Below are 14,400 nucleotides of genomic sequence, written 5' to 3' on the forward strand. Positions count from 1 at the left end.
CAAGGGGCTATGTAGTAATAATGCATGTTGCTCAGGGGTTAGAGTTCCAGGACAGCAGATGTGTACCTCTGTCCCCTCTGCCGCCATCTTGACCTAAGAAAACGCAGAAGTCATTCAATCCTCCCCCTCCACTTGGGTTTCCCAGGAGCACACACATCTGTATGGCAGCCAGATGCCCTTGTCCTTCTCACCAGCTTAGGGCTGGGGTGGAGCTCAGTGGTTCACTGTTCTTGCCCTGCGTGTATGAGAACCTCAGGTTGGACCTCAGCACTGCTAGGAAGGAACCTTCAGTGGAAAGCCTCCTTCCCCTCTCTGGCTCCACAAGTTCTCAAACAACTCTCATTCATTCAATAGAACTTGAACTACACAGACACACACACACACACACACACACACACACACATTCACACAAATGTCTGCAGGAAGAAAAAGACTGCACAGTGTAAATTTTGATATTGATTACCTACCACCTCCAAGAAGCCTAGAGGGCCCTTGGGCCAGTCTTGGGAACAAAGCAAGGCACATAATGCTGAAGACAATCAGGGCTCTGCTACTGTGTCTCTGCCAAGAGTTGGGCACATCTGACTGCATTTAATCATCACAAAAACTTACAAAGCGAGAAGTGATTCTTTGGTACCCTGAGTCTACAGATCACATTTCAGAATAATGTTTTTAAATGCACACCCAAAATAATAACAATTGCAAAGGAAACCAATTAGTTTAAAATACAATTTCATAAAATTAAAAAGCTTCCCATGCCTCATTATTAATGCATTAAATATCAAGAGCTAGCAGTAAAGTCAGAAGAACGGTGGTAAGTCGGAAGCACTTGAGTGCAGATGCTACTCTGCAGCAACATTCAGGTAGTGTGGAAGCAGCTGTTCTATGGCGACAAAGACACCAGGTGCTAACAAATGCTACTAACATTCAGAATCAACTGAGATGCTAAGATTCTGTAGTTAAGAGACAAGTAAAAAAAATAAAATGATTTCCCCTTACACCAAACAATAGGTTCCTCTGTTTCAAAGGCCCATTGTCAAGGTAAATCACCCTGTCTCTAATTTACACGTGAAGAAACTACTTCAGAGCGACTGAGCAACCTTTCAAAGATCAGGTAGTTCTCTGCCCCTCCAGCTTGTTCCATTTCCACTGGCCCTGCTTAGCAGTTTTTAATGAGCATGCTGGAAATCACTTGGAAACCATCTTACAGTGTGTGAGCCTGGCTTTCAGCTAGAGGTTGTCTCAGTCGGTCTGCTTACTTGGGAGTACTTGGGATGAAATCCTGCATTTTGGACTAGCCCCCTGTGGTCCTGATGCTGCTGGGCCAGGGCCATACTCCATCCTCTGACAGTGATGTAGGGAAGAGAGAGGTCACTCTGGGGTTGGGGATGCATCCTGTCTAAAGATGCCTGCATAAGTTCCAACAACAAGGTAGACTTTGTTCCCATCCTCTCGGAATATCCCCTTCTCTCTCCATCTTTGGGCATGATGCTGCTTTAGGCTTCCATCTCATTTTATTTTAGGCTGTCCTTGCTTGGGGTAAAATATCGGAGAAGGGAAAGCCCCAGATTATCTGTTAGGTGTTGGAGATCCCCTGCCTGCCTTGTCCAAGACACTTGAGGGCTCCCTCTCACTTTCTCCATCAACTTGAAGCCCAGCTACCTTGGGAGCCAAACTGCTGGGGAGCCCATGCAGAGAGGCTTGCCCTGGGTTCAAATCTAGTCTAATGCTGCTTAACCTAGGCTGGGCAGGGAAACAATAAAGCTTTGATTGATGCTTGTGCCTGGCTCCACCCCAGAAAGCTGGACAGTCCGCTTTGGCTTTAGGAATTTTAAACCAGATGGTTCTAAGATACAGCCAAGAATTGCTTGTTCAGTGGAAGAGAATCAGCTGCGCTCATGGCTGCGGAGAGCCAGCCCTACGCCAGACTCTATTTGATGGTTCACATGTAGCACTTCCCCCATCTTCACAGAAATCCCAAGTTGAGGATACTAGGTCTACGCTATACATAAGGAAGCTGAGCTCAGAGCATACATAACTCATCCAAAGTCACACAACGAGCCAGGTATATGAGTAGGAATTGAAATACTTGTTAGACTGTTTCCTGAGCCTAAATGAACAAAATTCTGTCCATCCCCAAAGAGAAATGACATAAAAGTGGTACTTTTTTTTTTTTTAACCCAAGATCTAGTTTTCCTTTTCATTTAGTGTTGATCATTTTGGGAGTGATCAAGCACATGAGAGATGCTGCAAACCAGGAAAGATATCTGGCCACATCCACGGATGGCTTCAGAGCTAGTGTCTTCTTCCAGTTACGGCTCAGGTTTCTGTGACAGAGGTGACTCCTGTCTGTCTCAGCGGATGCCTGCTTGGCGTCCGAAATGTAACGTGACAGGTGACAAATGCTGGGTGAAGCAGGGAGGTCCTTGACTGTGCTCCTGCTGGAACAAATGACTACCTTGAGTAGGCTTAATAAATTACCCGCTTCCAATTTAAAGTGAGAGCGAGGATCTCAGAAACTGAGAGGCATAGGGGTGAGCTTGACACTGGCATGGAAAACAACAAAGGAGAGACTCTGGGGTTAGACTCTGGGAACAGAGCCCACTCTTCCTTCATTGATTGTGTGACTTGGGAAAGGTAGCTTGGCCCTTGAGCCCCACCTTGCATAAAATGAGGTTAAAAATAGCTACCAGTCTCGTTAGGATAAAAGCGAGAAGAACATGAGCAACGGTAGTCACATTAGGCACCCAGTGACTGACTGCTGCCATCACTGCTTCCCCTGATTGTTATTAAGCGGCTCTTGGCATTCAGCTGGTGAGTGGGCATTCTCAGCTGGCCATTAGCACTGGGAAATGTTATTTTAGAAAAGACGACTGTTTCTTTGCAATGTCGTCGTCACTTCAGACCTGAAGATCGCTATCTTTGTCTCCAGGCATTTCCCAAGGCCTTGCATCTTTACATGGACTAATGGGATCAACCGTTGCTTCCCTAAATATGAGAAGGTTATGAAATGGATGTTGGAGTTACTCATTATTCTTTTAAAATTTACTTACTGCTGTTTTAAGATGTGAAGAGTATCTGCAAAGAAAAAGAAGCTGAACAGGGACGTCTGAAAGAGGGGTAGAGAAAAGGAGTAGTTCTGGAAGCCCACCTCCTTAATGTCTAGACAGTTGCCTAAGGTCCATGGCATTATGTCAGGGATCCATAAGTCAGCTGACAACATTGCCTTGAGATCACTGTCAGCAGAGAGTGACCAGGGATTTACATAGGTCCAGAGACTCAGAAGAACACACTTCTCGGGACTGCCTAAATTTAAACAGTTTAGGCTTCGTCTTGCCAAACGGCACCGGAGCTCCAGAGACGGGTGACTAGAACTCAAGATCTTCAAGTCTTTAAGGTCAAGACTCCGGTGTGTTCTTTGAGAAAAGTCTTGGTCATATCTATTTTACAAAGTGGGACACAAAATCCTCAGATAATTTTTTTGGGCCATGGAGGAGCCTGCATGGGTTCAAGCCAGAATCCTAGCACTGAGAGAGGGAAGTGGATATGATATTCTATCTCTAGCCAAGAAGCTATCTCTAATTCATAAGCTCTGGCAAAGGAAAAATTAGCTTTCTCCAATGGAGTCTCACTGGGTATACAGGCCGCACTTAAGGGTAAGCCCCATGCTCAGCAGTGGATGGCCAACACAAAACAGACTCACTAGTGTCCTGCAGACATTTTTTTTTTTTTTTTTTTGTCTCATATTGCTTTGTTTTTTAATCTCCCCAGAGTTTTGGTTTCTGATTTGTATTTTTAGGGGCTTTGTTTATATGTATGTTTTTCTTGTGCTTTTTCATTGTTTTATTCTGGTTTGTTTGCCTTTTTGTTTTATAAAAGAGAGAAAAAAAAGGAAGTGTGAAATTGGATGGGTGGGGATCTGGGAGAGGTCAGGGAGGAGAAACCATGTACAAATTTTCAATTAAGTTAGACCTACACATTTTCAGAAAGGGCCTGAACAAGAACATAAAGGCCGTTCTCTCTGCACTCCCAACACACTTTGGCTGGGAGCTTAGTTTCCCAAGATGCATCGTCATGAACATTAGCAGTATGAAGAGAAGACTAGATAACCCCACGCACAATCCCTGTGGGCATGCCTGCCTAACGGATGCAGGGCAAGCAGGATCACAGAGGGCTGTGTCAAGTGAAAACCATCTTCCCGCAGAGCTGACCTTGAGCAGATCCTACCACAGTGAGCCAAGGCATCTATAGATGCTACCCCATCGCTTCCACCTGGCTCAGAGAAAACTTGCTAATTGGCTTCAAGGTACAGTCAGACAATTGACTGGCTGGGCTGCAAAGAAAACCTCATTCCATCGGTGTGGGAGGATTGCAGCATGGCACCCACACAGCTCTCTACACACCATGAACCATCTGCTTGGCATTGCCTAACTCATGGAAGGTACTCCAAATAGCAAATGCACAATGTTTCAGTAGTGGCCAGGGTAGATTTAAACAGACAGACTTCTCAGTCACCTGCAAAATGGAGAAGTACTGGCTAGAAAGAAAAATCTAAACCCAAGCTACAACTGAAAATTCCCAAACCAGAATTCTGTAGTAGGCTCTGTGTGAGTTGCTTCCCCATGGACCAGAGACAGAATCAGGTGTGATGGAGTAGGATATGCCTGTAATCCCAGCATGCTAAAAGCTTTGGCAGAAAGACCAAAAGCTCTAGGGCAGTTTGGACTATGTAGCCACACAGAGCCAGGGAATATACATAAGGAGAGGGTGCTTCCACATCAACACTTCTGCAGATGCAGACGCCAGCACTGCTGTGCCCCGCAAGGATGCACAGTGCACCTCCTGCTGCAGGCTAGTTTGATGTCAACTTGACACAAGCCAGAATCACTTGGGAATAGAAAACCTCAATAGAAAAACTGCCTGCACCAGAAGTGGTCTGTAATATGTTGTGGACTGTGCCACTCTGGATTGGTGGTCCTGGGTGCTATGAGAAAGAAGGCTGAGCATGCCACGAGGAACAAGCCGATTAGGAACTCCTCCCTGGTATCTGCATTAGTTCCTACCTGGTTTGAGTTCCTGCCCTGACTTTCCTCTGCAATGGAGTGTGACTTAAGTGTTGTAAGCTGAAATATACTCTTTCCTTCCCAAGTTATTAATGGTTATAGTGTTTTTATCACAGCAATAGAAACTCTAACTAGACACCTCCTCTCAAGGAGTCCAGAACATCGTATGTATCTCCCTAATTATTACCAGGCAGGTCTTTCCCACCAGGTTCACTCACTCTCGGCAGGCAGGTGAATGGTACACCAGAAAGTGAAATGAAGCACCCATTTGTGCTGGGTGGAGGATGCAACACACGTGTGGGTCAGCAAGAACCATCACCAGTGTGTGTGTGTGTGTTTGTGTGCGAGCGTGCGTGCACACGTGCCTGTCTGCCTATCTATCCACAGATGCAGGCGGAACTAGTACAACACATTGAAGAAGGCCAAGAGTATGGATTCATGATGTCCCTTAGGCTACACCGCCTCAGGAGGAGACTGTTGAGATGGGGGAGGGACAGGGATGCAGACTCTAATGGGAAGCCGCGCTGCATTTCATTCAGTTCAGAAAGTCAGCACCCTTGTAACTGGAATAGTAAAAATCTACAGAACCTTCTTTGATCAATTTGTCCCCTAGGCCAATTTATACCACAGCAATTCCCACTGTCCCCGTGAGTAAAGCTCGGAACAATTACTGTCTGACCTACTGCTGACCTCTACTAACTGGGTGTTTAGAGCCAGGTATTTCTGGTCAGTAAAGGTAAGGGACAAATTTGTCACCTGGATTGTTCATTCCTAGGAGTAACCATCCACCAGGCTCTGAAGGAAAGATCTCCTACTCCCGTGACCTTGTTAAATCCCAAAGGCCCTCAGACCTGCTGACCCTACTCAGAGGCCTTGGAGGTGAAGCTGGAGCAGGCTGAGAGCATTTGAGCCACACAGAACTGAGCATCTGCCCTTAGCTATCTTCCGCCTTGTTAAAGAAAAATACAGCGTAAGGAGGAACAGAGTAACATTCAGTGTCTATGGAGCTCTGTTAGTACATGCAAGATGATGTTTCACGTGTATTTTGAACAAAAATTTCAAATGAGTAATTTTATCACTTTTTATCTGAAGTATTCTGATTTTTCTCTTCATTAATAATTAACATTCCCCCATGCCAGGTTGCCACATGGTTTCATATCATGGTAATAGCTACACAGAAAACTGATGTTCCTTACACAAATCCCATGAATGGTCAGATAAAAGATACCGTCTGGTTCTGTGCTCTGCTTTTAATTCATCACACTGCTGTGAATAACGCATTCCTTCTGTCAAAACAAAGTCAAGCTCCTACTTTATCCCTTCATGTCGTGTTAGCCCAGCAATGTGCATCCCCCTTCTTTGATGGATGTGAATACACGTGCTCTTATGGCACCAATGAGAGCGTCTCCCCAGGCTATGTAAAACACAGCAACAGAGGCAGGGCCCGTTGCAAGTCTAACTGGTCATGGTGAATGTGATGGTAAGGACGCGTGTGTCTGAGAGGCAAAGAATACATACATGCAAAGGCATGTTTGCATGCACACAGGCATGAGAGGAGAGAAGGGGAGGCCAAAGAAGAGAACAGCCATGTGTAGACTCCTCTCAGCTGAGAGCCGAGCGGTTGCCCTTGTCTTCTCTTGGCAAGATCTACTTGTGTAGACATAGTTATTAATACATTCTGGGGGTGACGGCCCAGCTGTGTCAGCATTTCTGTGACCACACGCCTATGTGTGAAATTTCATCTGTAGTCAAAAGTGCTGAGGGCTAACAACTGGTAAAAATACCTGAGAAGACTAGGAACAAAGAAGCAGACCAAGGAACTAGTCATTTTAATTTGGTTGCACTACATTGTAAGAAAGTTATAAATTTTCAAGTATTCTTGGGCTAATTTCTATTCCCCACAACCCTGTGATTATTAACATGAAAAGAAAAAAAAAAACAGGTTTTAATAATAGCTTCTAAAAGACTACCCATGCTTTGGATTTATTTTCCCTCCAGGCGGGGCCTTGCTATGTAGCCTAGGCTGGTTTAAACCTCATCTTCACCAGCATCCTGAATGCTGGGATTACAGGAGTATAGCAGGCTGCCTGGCTTCAATAGCTGCCTTTAGAACAAACCCGTCAATATCTTGTCTGCAGGGGCACCTGTTCTGAGCAGCTCATGAAGTGCAGGGAAGTTTAAACAGATAAATGACTCAGTCTTTTAATAAAGAGCACACAATGTAGATGGGATTATATAATACACAAGGTACTTTCCCACAGTTCTACAACAGAAAAATTGAGTGTAAATTCAATTTTGGCAAGTATGATTTTATTTTAACTGTATTGGGAAAAACCATATAGATAGATGCATCATACAGTTTATCCTTTATGATGTTTAAGGGAAGGCAAACGTAAGAGCATTCCATTCCTTTATAGTTTAGTAACGTGTGTGTGTGTGTGTGTGTGTGTGTGTGTGTGTGCGCGCGCGCGCGCGTGCGCATGTGTGTGTGTGTGTGTGGGGGGAATACAGTCTATAAGTGAGCAACTAGTCGACTAGAGAAGACATCCTGAATTGCCAAGTATCAGGAAGCCAGTGAACAGAGCCGACTTCAGACCCATGTGGGGTTAATTAGGAAGGCTGTTTCTGTTTGTACATGCTGCTCTTCTGCAACACTGCCCTGTACAACATCTCAGAACAGCCCAGGAGAGGCAACAACGCACAGACTTGTTGCCTCTCCTAGCTCACCACCAAGAACAAACATTAGGTCGTCTCACTCTGCCCTAGAGGCATGGAAACAAAAATATAAAACCTACAAACTCAATATCTGGAACATCCATATTCACAGAGCCAAAGAGCAGACGACCCGACTAAGTCAATGAAGTAGCCATGGGATACACTTTCTGAGCACAGGTGTGTGGTCTGAATAAGAATGGCCCCCATAGGCTCAGAGAAGTGAATGCTTGGTCACCAGGGAGTGGTGCTATTCGGAAGGATTGGGAAGTGTGGCCTTGCTGAAGGAAGTGTGTCACTGGGGTGGGCTTTGGGATTTCAAAAGCCCATGCCAATCCCAGTGCACGTGGATTTGGGTGTAGAGCTCTCAGCTCTTTCTCCAGTACCATGTCAGCCTGCAGGCCACCATGCTTGTCACCACAATGGACTAAACCTATGAACTGTAAGCCAGCCCCAGTGAAATGTTTTCATTTATGAGTCTCTTTATAGCAACAGAACGGTAACTAAGACATTAAGTGCACCTAATACTCAAGAGCTCATGTTTTTGCTATGAATACTGAAACCATTTCATCCTTTGGTTATAATTGCTACAGACAGTTAAGGGTTTAATCGCAAGATGGTCTCCCACTGGTGGCTGATGCTCTGTAGAGTCTACTAGAAACTTCCTCAGTGTTCAGATGCAACTTTAACTTTGGCATAAAAGCATGGCATGGGCATGTAACTCAGTTATCAAAAACACATTGCAACTACTTTTTGTGTTTGTAGTGTTGATTGGGCCCAGGACCTTCCACACTGCTACAGAGAAGCTCTAGTACGAAGCTACATCTGCACCCCAACCCACCGTTAAAAGCTCTGCAAAAGCACCCAGCTGCCTAAGTTCTCTTCTGGTTTCAGTTCTCACTCTAACCCAATGGGTCTGCTCCTTTCAATAAATTCAGTCCTATTTTGTTAATTTACTGAATTACTTTTCTTGCCCAAAGTCAGGTTTCCTTTTGTGACATGTCTTTTATTCTGAGTTCTGAAAATTCTCGTGTGCTTTCACCAGAATGCTTCAAATGAAATCTCATCAGGGATTCCCTCAGCCCCGAGCTGGAGGAACTCACACTGTTCAACCTTATACCTGAGACTGCTAAGTGCAATTAGAACATTACAAGCTTTGGGGCAGTTACCCATTGCTTCTGATGCTCGAAACTAAGCTTCTTCTACACATCAGCCTATTTCACACCCATGATCCAGGTCGTGAACACAAGCTAGAATGATGCAAACTCCATCATCTGACTCCTTTCCACATACCTGGTGCACTGCTTCAGGATTGAGACAAACTACATTGAGATCCCACTCTCACCTTTCAAGAAAAAATTGTCTTCTTGCCTGTTTCTTCACCTGTAGCATGAGGAAAAAAAGTTACACCCATGCCTAAGGCTAGCTCTGAAATTAAAAGATAACGTAGTAGAATGTTTGCATAGGTGTTTAGCAAATATGAGGTATAATTATTAGTTTGTGGGTCTGGAGAGATAGCTCAGGGGTTAATAGCACTTGTTGCTTTTGTAGAGGACCCTAGTTTGGTTTCCATCACCTGCATGGTAGCTCATAGTCATCCATAACTCCAGTCCAGTTTTATCTCCTTGGGCACTAGACATGTAAGTACATTCCCGAAGGCAAAGTATTCATACGCATAAAAATTAATCTAAAACAAAATGAATGAATAAAAGGGGTGAAGACACAGTGGGTTCTTAGGAGATGGCAGGCAGCTCACATTTCAAGGTTGAAGATGCTGCCCCACGCTGCTGCTGCTCCACACTGCTGCCCAGAGCACAGGGGGTCAGGTTATCAGGACAGGAAGAGAATTGAATATGACTTAATGGGACTTGCATTTCAATAATAAGTTCCTTTGCTCAGCAGCAATGAAAGGAAGCAAGAAGCACTTGGCTGGGAACAATAGTTGCTCAGCATTAAAAGGAAAGTTCTCCATCCTTGTCTACCATACCTAGCAGCTTTGCTTGGAGGCTGTAAGGTTGCTAAGATCCAGATCACTTAGCGTCTACCTATAAAAAGGACGCCAAAAACTCCAGCTCATAAATTATACTGACAGAGATTTTAATTTCCTAATGTATTTAACTACCCATAATACAATTTTGGCCCATAATTCCCAACATGTTTTTGACAACTGGATGATACTGACCTAGTGCTGATAGCGTATGCTGTTTGGTAGTGTTTCCTTAGAAGTGAGGGAGGACGCTGACAGGCAGACACCTTCCATCAAACTCTCCCGCAGCCAGTGGTCAGTGTCTGGAGGAGCTAGGGAAGGGATGGGGACAGCAGCGCACTTCCCGTGGTGACTGTGACAGAGCGGCCTCCCTGTGAACAGTTCTCAGGAAAGGGGTCTCTGCAGCTGACCCTAAGTGGACCGAGCCACAGAAAAGTTTGACATTAAGGATCTGGGTGAGTCATCTGTTCCCACAAATGTCATTAAACTATTCAAAGCTAATTATGAAGGGCGTTGAGGATCAATCACAGAAAGCTATTGTCTGTATTCAAGGTTTTCCATGACAACCAAAAATTTTCCCCACATAGACATGCAATCTTTAATGGCCTTGCTGGGCAATCATAAGTATCACAACTCTTGAATTTCCTTGTTCATTGAAAAGTAAGCAAACGTCACCTGTGTTTAAAAGTATTTTTCTATATTTAGTTTGATCATTTGCATTTTAAGAATGACTGTATTCTGCACCCTTACTGCAGTGGTAAAACTCAGTACCAACTGAATTGTTTCAAATGCTGTTCAAACAAAGCACAGGGCACGCTCTGAACTAAACATGACAATGCCTGCTACAGTCACGTTCTTTCCCCTGCACCTCACGGTCCACCTTTCACATTGCATTGCAGATTGGCAGAGCAGACTGTAATCTAATTGGCCCTACATACCCCCCTTTAGCTGTTCATCAGAAGTGCACATTCTCTGTCCAGTAATTGTGTTTTTAAAAGGTCTTTCTTATTCTCAGACTTAAGCTTGTAGAGCAAACAGAAACTGCAACATCAACAAAGCCCAATTGAGCAGAATAGGCAACGACAGGAACCCAAGGGGTCAGGCTTTACTGAAGATAGGTAACCATTCAAATAAGTGTTTTACCGACGAGGAATTGAGGGTAGTCAGTCAAAATCCAATTTTAAAGCTCCACGACCATTCAGAGAATTATTACTGACCCACATTCACCCCAAATGGCAGTCAGGTGAAGTGAAATTCTGGGAGACCAGGCTGCAGTGCCGGTAACTAACCGACTCTGCACAGATCTTGGGCTCTCCCAGAGTCCCAGTTCTTCTTATGTTTTGGGTTGCTACTTCTTTTGTATCACTTCCTCATTCTGAAGTATTTCTAAGTTTCCCAGGCTGGCTTGGAACTTGCAGTCCTCTTGTCTTATCTGCCCAGGTAAGGTGTGTCCCACTGCATCTACCACCTCTCCGTGATTTTTTTTTTTTTTTTATAATAATGCCTAAAGCTGATATGTTAAAGGGTCAGAGTCCTCTGATAGAGACACCAAGGGCTCCCCTATGAATCATGGAGTATGCAGAAGTGATGCCTCCATAGAGTCCAGACCCAGGAAGAAAAGTTCAGCCCCCATTTCCTGTCTCCTGTGGGTGAGCATTCTCTCGAAGCTCTGTGCAGAAGCCCATAGAAAGAGGACTTAGGGTCCAGCCAATGACCAGCTCCACCCTGCAGCCCCATGACGGGTCCCTCTAGCCCCAGGGATGCTGTGCGGGATGCTCACGAGCATGCCCACTGCATCCGTCCGTCACACTCAAAGCACAGTCATGGGAGAGATAAAGGACTACTGCAATGTATTCGGAACAGCAACCCAAGGGTTCCTAAAAGATAAAATTAAGTGGGGGCAGTAAAAGAATATAGTTTAAACATTTGCTACATGCTAAATTACTTATATACCTTATTCTCTACAACCTTCGTCCTAGACATGATTATTTTCTCTATTTTGCAGATGAGGGTTATAAACTCACAAACTAAGTAGCTGTTCAAGATTACATTAAAGGAAGAGAAATTTCAAAAGGAAATCTGACCTCACGGGCCATGCTTAGCAGGAAGGTGAGATGGAGACGACTTACGTGCCTGCTGGGGTGACTCACTGTGGTCTACCTCACAGGGCTTGCTTTCACAACCACTCTGTCCAGCATTGACTTTTGAGTATCTCTGCACTCCAGTCACAGCAACTGATATGACTATTTCTGCTAACTCTGATTTCAGGAGAATCAATACTCACTGAAACGTCTTGTAGTTTCCGTTTTTTGTTTTTAAAGCCAGGGTTTCAGGAAAGACCCTATCACTTGTTTCAGGAAGGCCCTCTCAAGTACTGAGATTTAAAGCACACTTCTCTTACTGCCCTTCATCAGCAATGATCTGTACCTGTCTGGTAGTATTCATTACATACATAATTCATCTTTTCTCTATATAAAACTTATTCTGGTGTGTAACTGGTTCATACATGTGGCTCTCAGAGGACCTGCTACATTACCATATGCATCATAGCTGGGTCAATAAATATTCATAGAATGAATTATTGAACACATATACAGCATAGGGAGACCATAATCAAATGCAAACCTTAGATTTTCCCAGCTTATCCTGGCCTTTCCTCATAGGCTAGTTTTGTAAATCCTAAATCATGTTAGAGGCTCCCCATGTCCTCACGCTTCAGGTATAGGGTCTCAGAGAGCAGAGTTCCCTTCCCTTAAGATTCCAAACACTCGCTATAAGTCACCATTTAGTAAATTACATACACTTGGGATCTTTTCTCCAGGATGTAGTAGTCACTGTTTGGTCTCAAAATATTTAAAGACCTTGGCATTGGCAGAGTCCCAAATTCTTCTAAAGCAAGAGACAGTGCAAAAGCATCAAGAAGGAAGCTTCCACTCTGCCCAGAAGTCCCAATGCCATTGTGAAGGTCAGACCTTTCTCTGTGTTAGGGGCAGAGAGAGAGTTAGACTACCATCACCAAGGTCTTTACAAGTGACATGTCACATGTGAAATGATGTGGAAAAGCATCAGCTATGGGACAGATGAAGTCCCTGCCAGAGCAAGGCTGCAAGGCTGCCAGGCTTTATTGCTGCACACTTAATGACAGAGAACAGACTGGGTCAGTATGGAACACGACCATGGGCCACATTCTTCTGAAGGACTTTTACAGTAGTGCGTTTGTTCCATTTTCCCTTGGTATGTACGGTCCTTCAGCATCAGTTAGCTTTGCTGGATGCTTCGAGCAAATCTTTTGCTTCATTTATTTTGGATGCTAAATAAGGAGATCCACCTGGGAGGACAAAGACAAATGAATGAATAAGGTTTATGTCATTACTGACATTTCAAAAAGTCAATACAGGAAAAACAATAATTCAGGTATTTTTCTCACACATTTTTCCCAAGAAACTATTTTATATGGTTGCCAGAAATTAAAACAGCACAAATTAAACTTATTTAGTGAAGTATTACAGGTACCCAACAATCAAATATACTTTATGAGAAAAAAGTAACCACTTGAAAAACACCCACTGGTTATATATAGTTACCATATAGATGTTTGGCCAGAATATTTTCTAAAATTACATATATTATTAGTTAAACAAAATAACAGTTTCCTCATAGCTACATTTTAAAAGCAATAAATATTCATTGCTTTAAGAAGGAGGCAAATTCATCTAAGGGGATCTTTTCATGTCTTATCATAATTTCAAAAAATAAATGCATTTATAAAAGGCAAATGCATAATATCTAGTGATATGATAAATGAACTAACAATAATAACAGTGATAATAAAAATAATGCTAAAAGAAATTCTCTCTGTTCTCTGGAATGATTCTATTACAACATTTATAATGGAGTCTTAGATTTGCAATGTCCTCAAATAAAATTAAATCAGTTCTTTTTTAGAGTTCTTTGCAATGAATTTTTTCGAATGCAAACAGCAAACTGAGGTGAATTTCAAATACAGTCATTATAACAATAAACAATGCATATCTAACACACAAAAAACCCCAAACTGTCACATCAAAGTTGCACATCATAGCCCTAACTTCTGCTCTATTACACTGCCATTGCTTAATGCTTAAGCTAATGACTATATCACAGTTCCCAGTCTCTGCTTTTATTTTGTAATATTCTTTTAAGTACAAACTATCTATGGCTGTTGAAAACATGGTTAAGTTCCAGTAACTTTTAAGACATCAAAAACATTTAGAAAATATACGTATAAACTATCTTGGCCTTAGTCAGGTCTTCTCCTGTCACCACCCTGCCACTAAGCAGAGAAAACACATCAATACCCAGGCTGCGGTAGAGCTGGAGGAGGCTCTAATTAGCTTTTGTCCTTGAAGATACCACTGACATTTTCATATCAAGATCTGAAACACGATAAACATTTAAGGAATACATCACACAGTGACCCCGAGTATACGATGAGAATTACAAAGGAAGGTCAGAACCCTGGTGGGTGTGAGTAAGTTGATTTCATGATTATATCTGATAATGACCTTGGAACTTGCAAGGCTTTCTTTATCCATGGCTTAATGTTTGACTTAGCAAGGAGTTGCCAGACATTTTGTGTGCTCTAAAAATATTAAATTA

At 43.3% G+C, this 14,400-nt stretch overlaps 1 protein-coding gene across 1 annotated transcript in view; it reads right to left on the reverse strand.

Annotated features, from left to right (window-relative positions):
- Nucleotides 1–10,438: 10,438 nt before the first annotated feature.
- Nucleotides 10,439–14,400, reverse strand: part of Dnajc15 (DnaJ heat shock protein family (Hsp40) member C15) — a 55,858-nt gene continuing 51,896 nt past the window's right edge. The window contains exon 6 of the mRNA XM_021203921.2: nt 10,439–13,090. Coding sequence (XP_021059580.1) covers nt 13,017–13,090 — 74 coding nt within the window. The 3' untranslated portion in view covers nt 10,439–13,016. The remainder of the gene's footprint in view (nt 13,091–14,400) is intronic.

Source organism: Mus pahari, chromosome 8 (assembly GCF_900095145.1).
Source record: "Mus pahari chromosome 8, PAHARI_EIJ_v1.1, whole genome shotgun sequence".
In the NCBI taxonomy this organism is placed as follows: domain Eukaryota; kingdom Metazoa; phylum Chordata; class Mammalia; order Rodentia; family Muridae; genus Mus; species Mus pahari.